General features: G+C 45.2%; 1 protein-coding gene across 2 annotated transcripts in view; it reads right to left on the bottom strand.

The window, feature by feature from the left end:
• The window catches only part of LOC311023448 (receptor-type tyrosine-protein phosphatase gamma-like), a 605,663-nt gene extending 597,104 nt beyond the window's left edge, over positions 1 to 8,559 (bottom strand). Inside the window, exon 1 of one of the 2 annotated variants that reach the window (XM_084025284.1) lies at positions 8,347 to 8,559. In XM_084025284.1, the coding sequence (XP_083881410.1) occupies positions 8,347 to 8,440 (94 nt within the window). In that variant the 5' untranslated portion in view covers positions 8,441 to 8,559. The remainder of the gene's footprint in view (positions 1 to 8,346) is intronic. The other variant, XM_084025285.1, reaches the window with a different exon arrangement.
• Between the last annotated feature and the right edge of the window lie 11,390 nt (positions 8,560 to 19,949).

The raw sequence follows: 19,949 nt of genomic DNA, 5'->3' as shown, positions 1-19,949 counted from the left end.
ATTCCAGCGTGGTACTGTGATAGCATGCGACCTGTGCAACAAGTCCAGTCGGGAAATGTCCTCCCTCCTAAAAATTCCACAGTGAACTGTCAGTGGGATTATAACAAAGTGGAAGAGATTTGGAACGATTGGCATTTCTTTCGTGGTCAATGTGGGGAAAATGGAAAATTAACAGTGGAAGATAAAACAGAAATGGAAAAAAGGGGTTAAAGGAGGTAAAAGGCCCGGAAGAGGAAGTGAGTGAAAGGCTTTCTAAAACGTTCAGTGAGACATGAAACCTGTTGTCTGACTGACACGCCGAATATCATAGTAAGATGGTGACATTTCTTTCACCCTTCTCAGGGAGAAAGCAGCTGCCTGGCTTCCACTGTCAGCCGGGATGACTGATGGAAGTCGAGTCAAGCGCATTTCAACATTCAAAATGAGAAAACGTTGTGGGGGGGAATGGCAGGAACACCCATCTACACCTTTCACTGGTGTATCGGAGAGCTGTCACAGATCCAGAGTGAATGGCCTCCTATCAAGCCTGACAAAAGAGCATAAAGTGTCTGAAAGTCCTGACATGTGCCAAGGTGGCTTTTGGGGGGGCAAAAGAACCACCACCTGGCGACCGTCTGTGCTGTCAGGAATATCCCGTCAGATTGTATCTGACTGCTTCCAAAACAAGTGGAAGTGTCACAAGTTCCTACCATCTGGGGGGGGGGGGGGTAAAAACTCATGTCCATTTGTTTTCCCATCTCATCACCTTCTTGTCCCACCTCCCGGTGTTTGTTTGGTGTCGCCGTCGGTTAGGCTCGTCAGCCTCCACGCTGACCGACAGCCTGTCACTCTCAGCTCCTTTTAACACAGACGCTCCCCCGGCATCCTGCTTAGCAAAATGGAAAAAAGGGGCTTGGCTGCATACACCTCTCCACTCTCATCAGCATCTCATGCTGTCTCCATGTCGTTCTGTCTCCTTTGTTTTTCCTTGCCCTGCGTTGTGTTCCTGCGAACACGTGCTTGTTGCCGACAGGGGTCGGGGTCAAAGGAAGTGGACGCTGCTGCTACTTAGCCACAAGTGCATTCAACTATCGCTCCCTCTGCTGCTGCCTGCGGGGCTGGTTAGGCTCCATTCTTCTTTTGTATCCTAGTGCCAATATGGAACTGAGGTTTTGCTAACAGGATCAAACCTGTTAAATCCTACCTTTAAATCCCACCTGAAAATGCACTTCTTCCGAGCATACTCTGTCACACTGATGATTGCCTTATTCAAGGCATAATGACAAATACACTTAGTAGCCACATTTCTTTATTCTTACTGTTTGATGTATTTATTGTTTAATGTACTGTTGTTTTTATGACAGTCTTGTATGGTGTCCTTGAGTACTTTGAAAGGTGCCTTTAAATAAAATGCATTATTATTATTATTATTATTATTAATAATAAACATCCACTGTTTTTTATACTTCCACAGATGCACATTTTTTAATCGACAGATGAAATGATCAAATCCAAAATCCTCCACTACTCACTATATTTGAAATATGACATCCATCCACCAATCAAACTGCAGCTTTTAGCAACAAAGGAAGTGTGTGTGTGGAGCCGCAGTCCCACATAGCTCGGCGTCACGCCACATCGCAGGCCTGCCCACTGTTCTTTTTCGCTGTCCAATCAGATGTGCAGGATTTAATTTAAATCCCTGCTGTGACTGTACACCGCTCAAATATTCACTGGGACTTTAATAGGAGCATCTAGCAGATAAACAGCCAGAGCTTTTTGTCAGAGATTGGTGGAGACCAAAGCAGAGCTAAAAGGAGAAACCCAATTCTAAATGAACGTCGTACGGCAGCCATGTGGCGTCGTAAGTTGTGTTATAAGTGGTCAAAAACTCTGTTTGAGTAAATCCAAGCTTCTCGACTGTTGTTCAAACCAACTAATTTTGTTTTATTTAATTTTAACTCCGTCCCCGCCCACATCGCATCGCCTGTCCTGGCCACATTCCGCTAGAACACATTCACATTCATTGACAGCAGTCGCTCAGAGATGGGCGAGTGGCGACGTATGTGTACGGGGCTTTAGTCAAAACCAAAACACCAAGGAAGGCTGAGGAATATTCACCCACTTATATTAATAATAATAATAGTCATAATAAACTAATAGTATAAAGGCTCAGCACTGTGTTTTAGTCATTTTTGTTTTCATCTTTTCTTGAATGCTTAAACTCCTCAACCCCATTTAGTATGTCATCATTTGTATCAGTACCAGCAGTTTGTAAGAAATTGGTCAGTAATTGATATGTCATATTTTGGTTCTCAAAATTGACCAAATTGATGCATTAAAATGAAATTATTCAAAATATGATTTGCATTTTTCTTTATATCATAAGGAAGATAGCATTTTATGTTAAGTATACAGTAGATAGAACCTATTCAGAGGGAAATTCAGCTTCTCAGAAGAATTGCCGCTTATCAATTAATCGATCATCGATCGATAAGATGAAACAACTATCGATTAATAAATTACTCGATAATTTGCATCCCTAATTATCATGCAGGAGAACGTTTCTGTAAGTTTTGTCAACATAGGAATGACTCAAGCTGCAAGAATCCGTGATGAGCTACAACATCACAAACCGTTCCACAACCAACTGATTCATAACTGAATGCACATTCAATGCATTTTTCATAATTGTGACTCGTCTACCACATGATTAGACACCATCTGATAGAAAAGTATCTAAAATTGCAAAACACAGAATTTAGAAAAATGAAAGCAGGCTCTGGAAAAACTGGGAACGTATTTCATCGGGCTCGATCTAACAAATGTAGTCAGACATTGAGTGCCAACGTTTTTCTATACTATGTGCTATGAACACACTTTGTTGGGAGCTAAAGAAACAAATGGGTTTTGATACCTGGCGCTTGTTGCCGAGCAGAGAAAAATGTCAAATTCATTGATGGGTACAAATCCGTCACACGAGCAGAGCAGTGTGTTCTGCTGCTGTTTCTCTTTAAAGACAATGCAACTGGAGCTGCGGTGGGAAGAGACGACTTCAAAGTATGTTTGATGCTGGATCGAGGCTTTTTCCAAGAGCATTAGTCAGACGTATGAATGCTTCAGAAGCATTGTGGCGATAAGAGAGGGAAGCAGAACATATGGCAGCCAACATGAAACCCTGCCGGAAGCAAACAAGAAGCCGAGTGAGAAAAGAGGAGAGATGGAGGGAGTCGGTGCTGTCACAGGCCTGACTGAGCTAAAATTCAGGAAGCACCTTCCAGAAAATGATCGGGACCCCCCCTCCTCTTCACCAAATAACCCGGCAGTGGACTTGATTAAAACAATGAAGTGGAACAATGGAGACGCGAAGATAAGTGAAAGCCTGGTGGTGGTTGAAGAGTGTGCCTTATTTTCAGCAGCCCATTAAATCGGAGAGAAACGGGGGTCGGGCATGAGGAGGAGGCCCAAGCAGCTCCGTCTTCCCACTATTCTCCTTCTCCGAGCTGCACCGCGGGGCCACCAGCTCCTCCATTTATTTTTAAAAAACTGATGAGAAACAGATTAAACCCAACGGCACGCTCAGCTGAGCAGAAACACTGATGGAAAAACAAAATAAGGATATGCTCCGTGCACCGCTCATGGTGTTCGTGGGATATCATTAGTGCTTCTGCACTTCATATCATCATTACTGTTGTTATCATTATCAGAGCCATTTATCTTTAGTTTCCCCCCCTTTGTGCAACAAAACAGCATCATTTTCTGCTAAAAATCAATAGCCGGATAGCAGGAATGCTCTCTTTTTCCTCTATTTATCTGGTTCCCCCTCACTCTTGGAGGCAGCTGCCGTCTAATGACGAGGCACCAAAGCAGCTTCCTACACAGAGAACTGACCCCCCCCCCCCGTGCATCTTACATATACACACACAAACATTGCACGCTATCTTTTAATCAATCTATTAAGGGAAGCCGGGACGCTGTTGACAGGCCCCTCGCTGACTGATAAAGTGACCCGCGAGCCGGCGTTGCAAGCGTTCCTCTGGCCGCAGCGGAGGCCAGATAATAGCTCGGCAAGCAGCGAGATGATGAGGCTGATAATGTTGGCGAGCGAGGGCCACGGAGCATATCCAATCCCTTCCCTAAATGTCAACCTTCTCCCCATATCGCTGCGACAAAGGGGGCTCAGAGAGAAAGGTTGGTGACATGGAGGCCTGCTTAGAATGGTTAACAAACCCACTCGTCTCATTTGCTCCCGCGTTTAAAAAGAAGCAGATATGGTGCATGAGAGAAAAGGAGGGTGGATTAAAAAAAAGCTGGGGAGGAAAGAGACAGAGATAGATGCAAGAAGGGCTGTGCGTTTGTGGGGTGAAAAGATGTGCTAGCTCAGGCGCTTGTTGTGAGATTACAATGACGGTTCTGTTTTTCCTCCTGGCCAGGAGCGACAGCGGCCATTCATTCTCACAGCACACAGCGACAGACTGAAGGCCAGACATCTCTCTCTGTCTCCGTCTCCCCCGTCTCTGTTTGGTTGACCCAGGGCTGAAGTGCAGGCGTAGTGACAGGGCTGCGCCGCCTCGCCGCCGACGGAAAAGTGATGCCGCGTGTCAGTGGCGGCGGCTACGGGCGGCCCGCGGGGATGCACGCTGCTTCCCCTCCACAGAAACAGATGTTTGCGTGGCTGAAACCGGCCATTACTCGGTGACTGGGGGGCGTGTGGACATCACTCAGGTGGACTCCGCACCGTTACACAGTAGGAACTAAGCACTCTGGGAAGGCTGGTGGCCCCCCCACGCCATGGCTTAGAAGTGAGTCTGTAACATCTGCAGGCGTCGTCCTCACTTCCCAACGCTGTGTTCATCTTAAAGGCTTTTTAAAGACCACATGCAGATTTTAGGAATCTACAATAAACAGCCTTTTATCCTGGATGCAATCTTATTTACAAATCCTTTTGTGATTTTTTCCTTTGCTTTGAAATGTTTTACAACTAGAAAATGAATCACGATGGAAATTGGATGTATTTAGACGTATGGATGTATTTTCCTATCTGGCAACACAAAACAAGCGAGTCCTTCACAAAGAGGAACTCGTCTCCCACTGTTATCTTCACAGCAGGTCCAGCAAAGCAGAAACAGCTAATAAATAATTCTTTGGATGTTTTTATTTGCATGTGGCCCTCGGGTGACGTGTTTTTCACAGAAAGCTGATCTTGCCTTTCCCTCTTGTTTTTTTTCCAACCCAATCTCCCAGATAAGAGTCTTATTAATAGAAGAGCTGAGGGGCCGGAGGTACGGAGCAGCGCAGAGAGCCCGTCCATGATGATACCCAGCAGGAGGAGCACACTCATCTCTGTTTCTACACCGTCTCTCCATGAAGCAGCCACCGGGTGTCAGAGAGAGCGAGAGAGAGAGAGGTCAAGTAGAGAGAGAGAGAGAGATGATCAGCATCCATGTCCCCAGAAATACATCATGTTGCTAAAGCATCAAAACGAGCTGCCAGTCGTCTTCCTATAGGTCTATTTCCTATAATATATTCAAGTCAACTATATTTTCCACAATACAAAAAGATATTTATATATATATATTTTTTTATTTCCAATAAATTAACAAAAAGGATACAACAACAAAAATATCCATCCTGAAACAATATCGATGATGGGGTGACTCGTACAATTTCTTTCTTTCTTCTTTTTTTTGTTTAGCCCATGTATATATAGCTATATAGGATAGGACAAAAAGATATTTGATAGATTTGTTATCCACCAAAAGACAAAGTGACAATGCAGCAGCTTTTGACATTGTCCATTACGGGATCGTCATCTCATCTCGTCCGTTTATTTGCTTCCTTTTGTTTTAAATGGAAAGAATTGTTTCGTTTGACAAAATCCTAACATGATCTGTTTGAAACATTTCCTTTCGATGAGCACACTGAAACCTGAATGTTTGAAATGAATAACCGCTGATCTTCACTAAAAACAGGAGGGCTCATCTAGAGGATTTGGTGTGTGAAACACACACGAACCAGCAGAAATAAATAAATCCTCAACCCGTGGGACAAAGTATTCTCTCCATCCGTCTCTGGCAGCAGCTTTCTCTTTCACTCCACTTATTCCTCTCCAGACGTGTGCTCACATTGAATAAATGGAGGGAATGAAGACACATGACACGAGATGTCTAAGGAGCCCGTGTCAGGCCGTCGGTGGGAGCGGAGGCCGGTTAACGCCAGCGAGCGTCCTCTCCGAGCCTCTGGTCGGGTGTTTCATCATCTCAGCAGCTGGACAGCAGGAGGACAGGGACACAGTGGAGGAGCCGGCTCAGCGACAGCGTGGCACATCTACAGCTGGTGGACTCGAACGTTCCAGTGGTCCTCAGACTGGGGGGCAACGATGCGATATGAGGTTCCAATGGAACGAGTGAAGGCTGGTTTGTTCACGGAGCAGAGCTGGGTAACATATCAATACACTGTCTGCTCTCATGACGTCAACTTTAAATGTGTGATGATTCCATCTGTGAGTGAAACGACCCTCCAACTCTGCATCCACATCACTCTTTCACTTCTTTTTTCCTGTCATGTCATCCTCCGAAAGCAACGTTTAAAACCACGATGGAGGTGTTTGGTGACAAATATCGAGATATTAACGTTTCTTTCCTATTGCCCAACCTCTATTAAATACTGACTCACAGTATTGAATCACATCGACGACTGAGCCGCTCACAGCGGGAATTCATCTGTAAAATATTGTCACATAACATGAATCTATTTTTCGGCTGGTGGGTATGGTGACCTGAGAAGTCCAGACGCTGTGGGGTCGGACGGTCCATGAAGGTGTCAGACATCTCTGATCTTCCACATGGACTCTGGTCAAGGTCAAACTGGATTTGTTGGATTTATTTTCTCTATCTGAGGGTGAAAGGTGGTCATCCTCTCCAGGTTCTGGCTCCGGATGCTTCGGACCCCACAAATGGGGGTCCGGGGCCCGGGGCTACAACTGAAGCAGAAGGCTCCCTTTGCTAAAGTGAACAGTGACACATAGTTGGGTTGTGTTATATAATAGCTGGAGATTAGCCCGTTTAGAGACAGAAAGCGTTTGAGCATGTAGAGTCCTCTGACGGGTCTACAGAAACCCCGAACCCAGACACGAGGTCTGCCTCCCCTCAGCGCATTTTGGAGGGGGGGGGCTCCGCAGCCCTGCTGTCTGTCTCGCTCCAGGCGGGGAGATAACGGCTCCGGCGACACATCACATCTTCCTCACTGCATCCCCGACCCACGCACCGAGCCCCGTCCCCGGTCCCTCCACGCAGCGTGCTCCCTGAGAGGAGAGTAAAGGCTCATTTATGCTCTACGCTAGACACGCATACGGATACGGACGGAGCCTTCTGTCCGTTCTCTGCGTACATTTCGTCCGTATTTCTGTCCGTATCCTGCAAGCTTGCGGATGCGTACCGATACGGACCAAACGTTGCAGTTCCAACGGAAATCGTGGGGGCAGTGTCGGGCATTGTACACAGAAAGTGCCGTGAATAGCATACACAAATTAAAAAACGTTTTAAAAATGACTGATCCCTGATGCGAGTAAGCGAATGGGGACCGCTAGTCGCTCAGCCGGCATCACCGGTGAATTGTGCGAGTTCCCATGCTTAATGTGAGCAGCCACCCGGCGAAGCCAGTTGTCGAAAGCCCCGACGGACATCCTGATATACTGAAAATGACGTTCGTCGTCAATTTCTCTCATCGGTAAAACCAATGACTGGAATTCTCCGTCCACACTCGGGATGTATTCAGTGGTCTCACAGACCACCGCCGTCTACAACGCTGCCTGCCATTTTGCCTCCTTCTCAATAGATGCAGGATCGTTATCTCCTCCATTGTACAGTCGCCATGTTTGTTGTTATGATAAACTTATTTTTTTTTCAACTTTATTGGAGTAACGTTTTAATGTGAACGACGCCCTCTAGAGGATGTTTTGCTCAACGTCCATTCCAACGTAGAGGACGCATGAAAGCATGAGGGCAGCGACGTTCAGAACGTTGATAACGCACGTCTCTATTTACGCACGAAATGGAAGCATAAATGAGCATTTAACGAGGACGGAGATGCGCGTCTGTGACGGAGGAGGTTCAAACAGGTCACTCAGCTTCATGCAAATGATCCCACTAACTGCCGTGTTGCGTGTCCCGACAGCTTCGAGCGGACGTGCCGGTGCCGGGGAGAAGCGCGTCTCGGTGCACGAACTCTCCCCAGCCAGTGACCCGTTACAGGATATTTAGTGACGATACTCTGCGAGTTCATCAGAGCTGTGTTTATCATGAGCACAACCGTTCATAGACAGGAGCAACAAACAAACGCGGTGTTTGACTTCACGGGGGAACTTACCGGGATGACACTCGGCCCGGAGGAGCACGAAGGCGGGCACGATGAAGGAGAAAATCCACCAGCAGCAACAGCACGATTGCAGTAGCCTCCACATGGCAGTGATGTGCACGTCGACATGCAAACAATAAGCAGCAACAACTGTTGAGTTTCTCCCCTTGTTTGCGGGCAATTCGCCTTCGCCGCGTAAAGCAGCTCCGGAGACGCAGCGCAGACAGAGACCGGGCTCGGTGGTGGAGGAGAGGGGGGGGGTGCTTAGAGGTCCAGCAAAGAGTCTTTCCGTCCCAAAATCCCACCGATGTCCACGGACGCGAGCATAACACTCGGATGCTGAGAGTTGTGGAGGAGCGTGCGGCGTGAAGGGAGACTAGCAGCGACGGTCCACACAGCGGGGACCCGCTCCTGATGCTGCGGTGATGGAGGCGGCGCTGGTCGGGCACACAGAGAGGGGAGAGTCGGTGTTGGTGTTGGAGAGGCGCTGGAAGCTTCCCATCCCTCCGTCCATCCAGGAAATAGCGTGTGAGAGCAAGTCTGGCAGAGACTTTAAAACAGTCTTGAGAGGAGGGGGGACTGACTGAGAGAGAGAGAGAGAGAGAGAGAGAGAGAGAGAGAGAGAGAGAGAGAGAGAGAGGTCATTCCTCTGGATCCTAGCGCCGTCACCAGAATGCACAGTCGCTCAGTAGAACAGCATGCCCATGTCCCATCATAATAGGTAATAATAGATTATGATTCCCGGGGGGTCCTCGAGCTTTTTCTTCATATTCATGTCTCCAAAATAGATCCACATTAGACAAAGAGCCTGGTCCCACCACTCCAGGAGGAGCGTCCTAGAAGCAGCTCAGTCTGGGAGGACTGTGCTTAGTAATGATTTATCGAACCAACCAAAAGGCATCAATTAATACAATGCAAGGTGAAGTACTCTCCACTTAACTTGAACCAAGGAATGCTGAGTGTGTCTTTCTATGAAGGAAGAAAAGGTTAAAATAAAAAAATGATCAAATTAAAATGTATGGAAATGTATAGACGTTGGGGTGGGGCTATAGAACAACAACATAATTTACATACACACTCATTCTCAATATGACATTCCTTATTTGGTATGTGGCATGTAAACTTCATATTCTGTTTGGATATTGTGAATTATGTGGATCATTTTCAGATAAAGACGTGTGTGAAAAGTCAACACAGTCTTATCCCGCGTCGTCACATATTGACTGTTTGATTGGTCGGTCATTTCCCCTCGCTGCCGCGTTCAACGTTGAGGCTCATCCCATAGATTTGAATGCAAATCCCTCATCGTCAGCTCTGGACGCAAAGGGTTTAGCACTGGAAGTTTTGGTTTCAGGCGATGCATTTTGTGTTACAGCTGTGTATTTCTACTTGCATATATATATATATATATATATATATATATATATATATATACATATAGATATATATAGCTCCTGAGTACATGGAGTTGGATTTAGAGTTTTTCAACCTTCCCCGGTGAGTATTTCATGCAATCTAGAATTAGAAAATAGACAGCATGGGTTAGGGTTACGCCGGGTTCACACCGGCCGCGGAAGCGCAGCGCGCAACGAAAATCGCTGACCCCCTGTTCACACCAGACGCGTATTTCTCCGCGACGGTCGACAAGCGCTTCTGCTCAGCTGTTCATTCAGAGCTATTTTTTCTTTATGGAGTAAAAAACCCCATCAAATTAATACGCCATGTTTCTGTAACCAAGAAGTTTGTACACTTCTTGTATTTATCCGTTCAAGAGAGAGAGAGAGAGAGAGAGAGAGAGAGAGACACACACACACAGACAGACAGAGTGTGTATGGCAGTGCAGATATACCGTTGAAATACACATATTTGTTTATCTACTCTTCACATTTATTAAATGTATTTTCTCTTCCTGTTTCCCAGTGCGAGTTTAGATACACAAATATGATCGCATTTGTCAATCGCGGTATTTTATTTTGAAAATTGCTTTTATTTTGAAAATTGACCGGATTGTCTCGTGTTTCTTTGTGTGATTTCCTGCCAGAATTGACGCGTTCGCAAAAAATAGAGCAGACGCCGAAACGATCGCTTCACGGCGCGGGACGGCCGCGCCTATTCGCGGCGCTCCGCGTCTGGTGTGAATTACACTATCGCTTAACAAGGGCGCCAAAAGGAAGCGGGCTCCGCTACGCGCCTATTCGCGGCGCTTCCGTGGCCAGTGTGAACCCGGCGTTAGGTTACAAAGGGGGTTCCTCCTGCATAACGCTTGGTGAACACAGTCATCATGTGAGGCAGAGAAAGGGCTTCCTCCAAATGACACCGTGTTCAAATAAACGGCACATCTGCACATCACCACCATACAATTATGTCTATTATTCTGGAGGTAAAATCTGCTGTATGACAGAGCCACATGATGGAGGTGTTGAAGCATTTGACTTTCATTGACGCTAATCTCAAATCCAGTTTCTGGACATTTTCATCATCAGAGAACAAAAGGAAGAGGAGAGAGATTTAAAATGGTCAGTCAAAGTGAATCTCTCAATGAGAAAAGGCTGCTTCAGATCATGGAGGTTCACTCTGTATTGTACATACTGTCTTTTGGGGGGGGGGGAAATGTCAAACTATATTGCCATATTTTGAGCTTTGGTCCTTATCTCAACATTTAGTGAATCATTACTTGAGATACAAACAAACAACAAACGCTGTCTTAAGAGGCGTATTCCAGAGGATGGAAGTAGAGTACGCACCAATGACCAGCAGAAGCCTGCGGCTGTGCATTTAAATTCATTCAAACACAATCGAGCCATGTGAGATACGCTGGGATGGAACATGTAAAAAGCCCAGAAGGAGAGGAGACGTCAACAACGTCCTTCTGAAGAGAGAGACATTCTTTACCCCGAACACACAGTATCACCTCAGGACATGGTTCACATTCTGGTCTTCAGTCTTTTTTGTAACGGGTTACAGTTGGAATAAAAAATTAATACATTTAAAAAAAAAAACATGTATTAACCGGCCTTAATCTACCTTTAATCAATCGGCTTTCATTTTGACCGACTCATAGACTTCCATGCATTCAGACTTCTTGCGACCAGGAGTCACCTCCTGTTGGCCAGTAGAGAGAATGCAAGTTAAGGCACTTCAGAGTCTTGACATCATATCAGCGGGATGATGTCTGAAAAATAGAGTAACAGACTGTGAATGTCCTGCACAAAGCACAGAAATGGGATTGGTAATTTCTAAATAACATGAGGTCCCCTGGTAATACCGGTCCCTTGTGAATTGGTCTTTATTCTCTGAAAGAAGTCTAGCAGAGGAGCTCATCAACAGAGACAGCAGAAAGCAGCATTACAACAGGGCTAGATCCCAAGGCCCCATAAGACTACTGGCTATGGCTGTTATCAGCTGCCAATCACCAGGTCCAGTCATCCAGTGAGCTCAACGTGTGTGTTGGTGTCACTTGTAGCTGCAGGGTAAAGGATATAACAGAGGCTTCTTCGTGCTGGTGAGAACCAGCCTACCACGGTCACCAGAGGCACTTGTGGAACCAGGGTTCCCTCCTTCTCTCTCTAATTAGCAGATCATTTCTCTGCCAGAAATAGTTGCAGCAATTATTCAAAATATTCAATTATTCCTGCATGGCTTCTGCACTGTGGTGAAAAACTAAATAGAAACACAAAACAGGATATTAATCCAACCAAAATGTGTGTTGTACTACTTGTATTTGTCTCCTTTTAGACTGTACAGGTCAACCTGAAATCAACTGAACCGTTGTATTCACGATTTATGATGGATTACATAATTACAACTATGTATCTGGTTACAAAATGTTTTTGTTACAATTCTGAAGGTGGATATTATGAGCAAGAGAACGGCCCCAAATGCAGCCACGGACCAGCTCAGTTGCACGAGAAACAAGAAGAGGTTTATTGAAACCACTGTGGGTTCTAGGATGAAGAGAGTATCTAAGCTGATGGGGGCTGGCGGTGAGGGTCCGTGACCTGGGCTGAGGACGAGGAGCAGGGCGGGTGGGCAGGCAGGTGAGTTTACTCTGCATCATGCAGACACGATATGAAGGTGCAAGTGGAGCAGAGGCAGAGATTAACACATGCGAGCAAAAAAGAAAATTGCATCAAGAATGTAGCAAGAGCCAGCGAGGATTGTACCACCACATAGAGGAGGGACTGCAGGAACCAGTGGATGCAGCAGCAGTAGTATATTCTTTAGCACTGTGACAATCTAGAAGCAGGGAAAGTCAACGAAAGCACCTAGTTAGGTTTCACAAGCGTCCGACACCACTCAGGTGGTTGAAAATCTGTGTTGTTGAACTATTTTGACTATTAGACAAATGTAAGGTTGTTCTAGGTTGAGTGTTCACAGGGAGCTACGCATCATACTGTGAGTTATTTGCACATGTGTTTATATGGATGCCGCTGCTTCAGAGCATAATGTAGATCTGTTTGCACCATGCACAAGAAGAAACAAACTTTCAAGGGTTCCCTGTGGGAATCATGATTAAATAACACAGGCACAGAAATGTGAATGTTTAATATGACGGTCAGTGTGATCAGAATGTAAAACACCTGGTTGGACATGCAGGGCTGAAAGCAGTCAGTGGCTGCTTGTTGTTGAACGGCTGTTTGGTTGAAAAGCAGATCAGGAAGCATTTACATTACCTGTACCGAACCAATATCATATTATTGTGGTAGAAGCAAAAAGAATGACTCAATCCTTATGTAACAACAGAAACACTGGACAAAGAATATCAGGCTTTGTTTTTCCACTTCAGTTCTGTGAAAATCCAAATGTGGCCTGTGCTGCACAGACTTGGGGGTGGGGGTGCAGTTAGAAATGGACAATGTGACTATGTGTTGTGTTTACAGCGCAGAATGTTTGAGAACAGTAAACACAGAAACAGATTTTCAATTCAAAGGTTCTTTATTTGGGAAACATACGTTAACATTGCCAAAACAAGTGTGAAATGAGGTCAAAAGATATTATAGTATATAAAATAAAATAAGTAACCATTTTCTCAAATAAAGAAAAGTGTGAAGAAAGCTCTATAAATACAAATAAGTTATGTACGGTTTATGATGAGTGGAGATGACTTCAAATAAAAGTAAAAAAGAAAATTGCAGACATGCCGTTAACAAAATAAATAGGTACATGTTACATGATCAGCTCGGAGCAGATGGTAAGTGCAGGTATTCACAGATGATTGACGGTCTTCATCTATCATTAGCTAGCTCTATCTATGTATGTACATACACACACCTACCTTGTGTATGTACATAATAGTTCTCTGCTTATGTTTGCTGATCTAGGTGTTCAGGGTTGTTGTGCCTGGCCTTACTTTAGGTCTACTTTTATCTTCCTGTACATTGAAATCAAAGTTTCCTTTCAAGGCTTGCAGACGGCAGTGTGGACTAACAGGAGTCAGATCATAACTGACCTTTTCCTCAGCTAGAACACAGGACAAGGTTGGTGGAAATAGTTGCGGTGTCTTGTCTTTGTAGGTTTTCCTTTTTGGAAGTGTTCTCAGCTTAACCTGTGTGCTTGTTACTTGTCTGACTCTGCAACCTTTAAGGCTTTGAAGGCAGATAGCAGCGTGGCTCAAGGGATGCCAATGTGGTCCACACTGAAATCTCAAAAACCATTGGATGGTGTCAGGGACCGAGCTGGCAGGCATGAGAAATGCACAGTGTACTTTCCAAAATATATGCTGTAGTTTTATTAACAAAAACAATTAAATGAATAAATGATGGGTGGGGCGACTGTGGCTCAGTTGGTAGAGCGGGTTGGCCAATGTTCGGAGGGTCGGCGGTTCGATCCCCGCCCTGTCACTGTGTCATGGTCGTTGTGTCCTTGGGCAAGACACTTCACCCAGCTTGCCTCGTGTGAATGTGTATGACTGCTGTATGTGTGAGGTGGTGGTCGGAGGGGCCGTAGGCGCTGAATGGCAGCCACGCTTCCGTCAGTCTGCCCCAGGACAGCTGTGACTACTGTGGTAGTTTACCACCACCGGTATGACTGTGTGTGAATGAATGGAACCTGGTACCCTGTCAGAGCGCTTTGAGTCTCCTGGAAAAAAGCGCCCTACAAATCCAATCCATTATTATTATTATTATTATTATTATTATCAATTTACAAATGATATTATAAAGTTCTGGGCATCCAAAAAATAGGTAAACTAAACAGAACTTAACCTCAACTATATATAACAGCTCAGGATAGGGCTGACTTATACAGTGGCTGATCAGGCCATTTTGGACTAGTGGGGGTTGACAAAGATCAATCTATTTAAACAAAACTACAACACCAAATCATAACTATAACTAAGTCTACCTGATCCTAATATATGTAATATAATAATCTATATTATCATCATCCCAGCCCATGGTATGGTCCACTCAGCAGCAATCAGTACTTAAAGCTATGGTCTACATTCTGAAAAACAGTTGAGCCTCTGAGACAGATTTGAAAAAAGCATCCCCCCCCCCAGCCAAACCCCTCCCCTCAGTGTTCCACGATTCAACGAGGCGGGAGTGGGAGAGGACGAGGCGGGATGACGAGGAGCAGGGGAGACGAAGGGATTGGATGGAGGGTACGAGCATATGGGAGTCTTCCGGAGCAATGGCTCCCATTGGTCAATTTCTATGAAGGCCTACAGCTGATAGACTGAATGGATTTTTTTTATTCTAAATCGTAGACCAGGCTTTAAGTGAATCAGATTAAGCTCGGCCTCCTTTTGTTGGCAGGACAGGAGCTCCACAACAACTCCCCTGGAATTGGTAACTAAAAAGAATGTTTTGTTTAAAAGACAATGAAATAACTTCAATGACAGAAAGTAAAATAGCATAATTGACAAAGAAGTAACCTAAATGTGTGCACTACAAATGAGAATCTATGGACTATGGAAAGGTGCATCCTGTCAACCTGCAGACATGGAGCAAGCAAAGAAAGAGAGGGAGAGAAAGACAAACTTCTCCCACGCTGAGATTGAAGTTATTCTTGTGAAGTAGTGTGGCTTAATGAAGCAGACCATGTTATCTTGTTACTGTAGCGCTTTAATCTGGCACTCAAATACTATATGAAACAATAACTTTGACAGGTACGGTGGCTGAGGAGGAACATGCAAGGAAAACTTACACTTTACAATAGCGCTACCAGCACGATATCAATACAATACAAAGTGGAGCTGTAAATCAAAGGCCTGGAGGGAGGAGACCGATGGCATCAACACTGTGTCCTCTGTCCAAAGATCCATCCAAGAAGTGAAAAGAAAATGGCTTAAAATCTTGTGATTTATTATTATTACTCAACATGTAGCCTAGATAACATGTAGGTTATTAAGTCCAATTATTAACCCATTCACGTTTTTAAAAAAATCGAATCTGAAGTTTAAATATAAGAAATTCCTACTAATTAAGATAAACGTGTCTATTAAACGTCTATTTCTGTGTTTTAAAGGCATCTGCATTTTGTGAACATAACCAAGCACAGAACACATTAATGTTGTAGTTTCTGATTATGACAAGCAATATTTATTCATTATTTCCACAAGCTCTCACAGGAAGGAGGAGATAAAACTACCGTTTTGATGCATGGCAAACAGGTAGATTTTCCTATGTGAATAGTAGTTCTGCTCATTTTTGATGAGACTTACTGTGGTCTTCTGTCTGATTTTCACTGATCAATTTTCTCTCTTTAGTTCTTAGATTGCCTAGGTTGCTATGTTGCAGTAGTGTTTTCTGTAAAGGGCCTATAGTTGTTAATTTGGTGTCATGACTGACAGGGGACTCATCATCTGATCTAATTTAGAATTTTGTTTTGATAATTGGAATTTTTCATATAATTTACAGGATTAATAAGAATGATAACTGTTGATGGGTGCTTCTGCTCACATGTCCATTTTTCATGTTCTTACAAGATTTTGGCATGGTTGTTGAGTGATGTCAGTCTTATTCTGTTGTCCGTTTATTTTCTCATGTGCCTAAACACCAGGATTGGTGGATATAGTTTTGGTGTCTAGTCTTTGTAGTGTATGTTTTAGTCATAGTAATAGTAATAGTCTGTACCCAGCTTAACTAATTTTCCGATTGCTCCTGACTCCTGCTTTTAGCCATGCGTGACTTGAAGGAAGTCTATGTCAGTCAACAGTCTCAAAAAGTCCATCCATCCATTGTCTACTGCTTATCCTGTATTCAGGGTCACGGGGGGGCTGGAGCCAATCCCAGCTGACATTGGGCGAAGGCAGGGTACCAGAGATGGGAGTAAGTCACACATATGCAAGTCTCAAGTCTTAACCCTCAAGTCTCAAGCAAGTCCCAAGTAATTTTTGTGAGAGTCGAGTCAAGTCAAGTCAAGTCATAGCTTAGGTCAAGCAAGTCACAAGTCAAGTCATAGATATATAATAAGCTGGAAGACAACCATCTTAAAACTTTAAGAGACTGCAGCCTAAGTTTTATGTAGCCCTCCTTTGCACAAAAGGGCTAACAAATAGAGGAAGGGGATTTAAGGCTAAAGAATAATTATAAAAACTCACTAGGACCAGCAGGATCAGAATTATTAGGAACGAGTACAGGGCCAGGTGTACCAAACAATAATTACCAGACAGAGTCAACACAGTAGTTTATCTTGGGAAGGGCAGCAAACCACTTCCTTTTATTTACAACAAATGAGGGCCGGTTGATGGAAATGAAAATGAAAAATATGTCTGGAAAATGATGAGCATCACATTAGTAGCTACAGATACTGTAAAACACTACGACATATGAGTGCATATATTGTCTTATTTTATCAAGTAAAATATAAGTTAAAGGTTTACTCAACAGCTTAATAGTTCATAGAAATTCAGGTAGAAATAGGTTAACTCAGAGGTCCACAGCTTATCAAAAACAATCCTTATTTGATGTTGTTTTGAAGGAGCGCCGTCTCTGCGAGTAAACACTCGACCTGCATCAGCGCATGTGAGCACGAGCGCAGCGGATTTTGGACGGAGACACACAGCCGCATTTTACCGGTCCGGTACCGGTCCAGTTACGCTCACACCACGAGTCTGACGAGTGCAACAGCTTATCAAAATACAGTGTCAACGTTTCAAAGTAGAAAGCAACGTGGTTCAACGAGGCGGAACGGTCATCAGAACAACATCAAGCGCGTAAAGTACATGAAGAAGAACGTAGCGGGAGCGCGCGGTGAGGATTGTTGCGCACCAAGTCTACACTGCTGCGCGGAGATGAGAGAGGGCAGCTCATACTGGCCACTATACAGCCAGCATTTTTTGTTTTCTCCACTGAAAGGGCCAGTAAATATTCCATCGTGGGCCAGATTCCTGTGAAAAGTGGCACCGGTGCTTCCGGCGCGCCTGCTGTGACAGCAGCAGAACTGGTAGCACCGCCTCCTTCCATCCTTCAAACCCCGGCCGCTCTACTGTTAGATGGGCGGGCGCATCACATCTACTGATAGATCACCGGTTGCCAGGTTTGCCCACATGCAACAGGAAACATCAAATCGAAAATATATATTTTTTTATTATTCACCAATTAACCAAGACTTGTCGAGTCATTTCATGCAAGTCTAAGTCAAGTCTCAAGTCATGGATAGCAAGTCCAAGTCAAGTCAAGTCTTTTCTCACTGTTGATCAAGCAAGTCACAAGTCTGACTCGAGTCAAGTCACTAGACTTGAGTCCCCCATCTCTGCAGGGTACACCCCAGACTATCAAAGGGCTAACATGTAGAGACAGACAACTATTCACACTCACATTCACACATACGGGCAATTTAGAGCCATCAATGAAGCTATCCCCATCCTGCATGTCTTTGGACTGTGGGAGGAAGCCAGAGAACTGACGCTTACACGGGGAGAACATGCAAACTCCACACAGAAGGAACCCGACCCGGGAATCGAATCCGGGACCCTCTCACTGTGAGGCGACAGTGCTACCCACTACACCACCGTGCAGCCATCTCAAAAAGTCACAAAGTCCAATCAATAGGTGGCATGGACAGGGATAGGCAACCTTTTTGCCAGTGCTGTTTGTGAATCTGGACAGGGTGAACAGCTATCTTTCCCTCTAGTGAGGGAAACAGAGGAGGTAGGTGAGCCAAAGAACCCTCAAAGGTCATAGCTGTAGTAGCGCTGAGAGAGTTGTGAGCATATTCCACCAAGGGAAGATGTCTGCAACAGGAGGAGGCTGCCACACACTGTCAGAGGACAGACTAATCAAAGCTGAGAGAGTTGCAGAAGGCCTTCCAGACTTGGGAGATGAACTGAGGACCCCAGTCCGAGACCACGTTCAAGGGGACACGGTGTAGGTGGAATACGTGCTGGACAAGCTCTGCGGTCTCGGCAGCTGACTTAAGCAGGGTGACAAAGTGCACAGCTTTTGAGAAGTGATCCACAATGGTAAGTACTACTGAGTTAACTTTTGAAGGCGGTAGGCTTGGATCACAGTCCAGGGTGATGTGGGATGATGGTCATCCCAGAATCGGCAGGGGCTGCAGTGGGCGGTCGGTGGGACGTCTTGCCTCTGCCACAGACCATGCAGGCAAAGAAGTATTCTTTGATGTCAGCAGACACGGACGGCCACCGAAAAAGGCCTTTTCAGGAGGGATAGCATGTGTGAGGTGTCAGGGTGTTGGGCGTTCTTCACTAAAGACTCCACTTCCCAGGTAACCCATGCCACAATGCACAAAGAAGGGAGAATGGTGTCAGGAGAGGAAACAGCACCCTGAGGAGCATCTGTTTTTTGTTTCTGGAACCAGGTCTGTGAGAATAAAGTTAAAGATCCCATATTATACTGATATTCATCAATTCCACACAGCTGTCAGAGGTCCATATGCATATGCACTGCCCCAAACCCATCCGTGGTCCTGAATTTCAGCTGTCTAAAAGTTGCTCAAATGAGCTCTCCTGAGAACAGGCTGTTTCTGTGCCTGCACCTTTAAATGCTAATGAGCTCCATCTGTCATCGCCTACTTGGAGAGCCACGGAGAGGATGCCACTTACACTAGCGGTGTATGTACTACGGTGAATGTATCGCTATGGCTCGCCTATGTGTCTCAGGTGAAGTTGCTGGGTCCTTATGGTTGGGGCAGATCCTTTTACAAGGGTGAGTGTCGAGGCAAAGCCAGCTTAGTACTGACCCTCGTTACTGAAGCAGTCCGATATGAAGTGGTTTGCACACACATACAAGCTAACACGAACCATATCCGGCACAATGTCATTAAAAACACAAGAGACCAGACCTGGACCGTCGTGCACGGCGCTCTGTCTGACATGCACCCCCGGGTTCCGTCTGACCGGAGGATGCAGTGGAGACGCACAATAGCGTGTGAGACAGAGGGAGGAGGTCTCCAGCTTCACCCGCACCAGGATTTATTCACACAGCACCAGCCAGATCACCCAGCGCCACAACCAGTAAGTGGGGCTCCCCGCTGTGTTGCGAAACGCACCCTCTCGGATATCTCCTATCATCACGCAGGAGTTTGGCCTATGCAAATGCCTCTCTTCGTTACTTAACGTCAGGAGCTGAATCTGAACAGCCTTTAGGAGCACCGTTGTACCAGTGGGGGGGCTGCAGAGACCATGCAGGAGTCACTTGTTTTCCTTATCC

This window comes from Eutrigla gurnardus, assembly GCF_963514095.1.
Source record: "Eutrigla gurnardus genome assembly, chromosome: 2".
In the NCBI taxonomy this organism is placed as follows: Eukaryota; Metazoa; Chordata; class Actinopteri; order Perciformes; family Triglidae; genus Eutrigla; species Eutrigla gurnardus.
The sequence above is the reverse complement of the archived record's forward strand: the minus strand, read 5'-3'. Positions and strand labels throughout refer to the sequence as shown.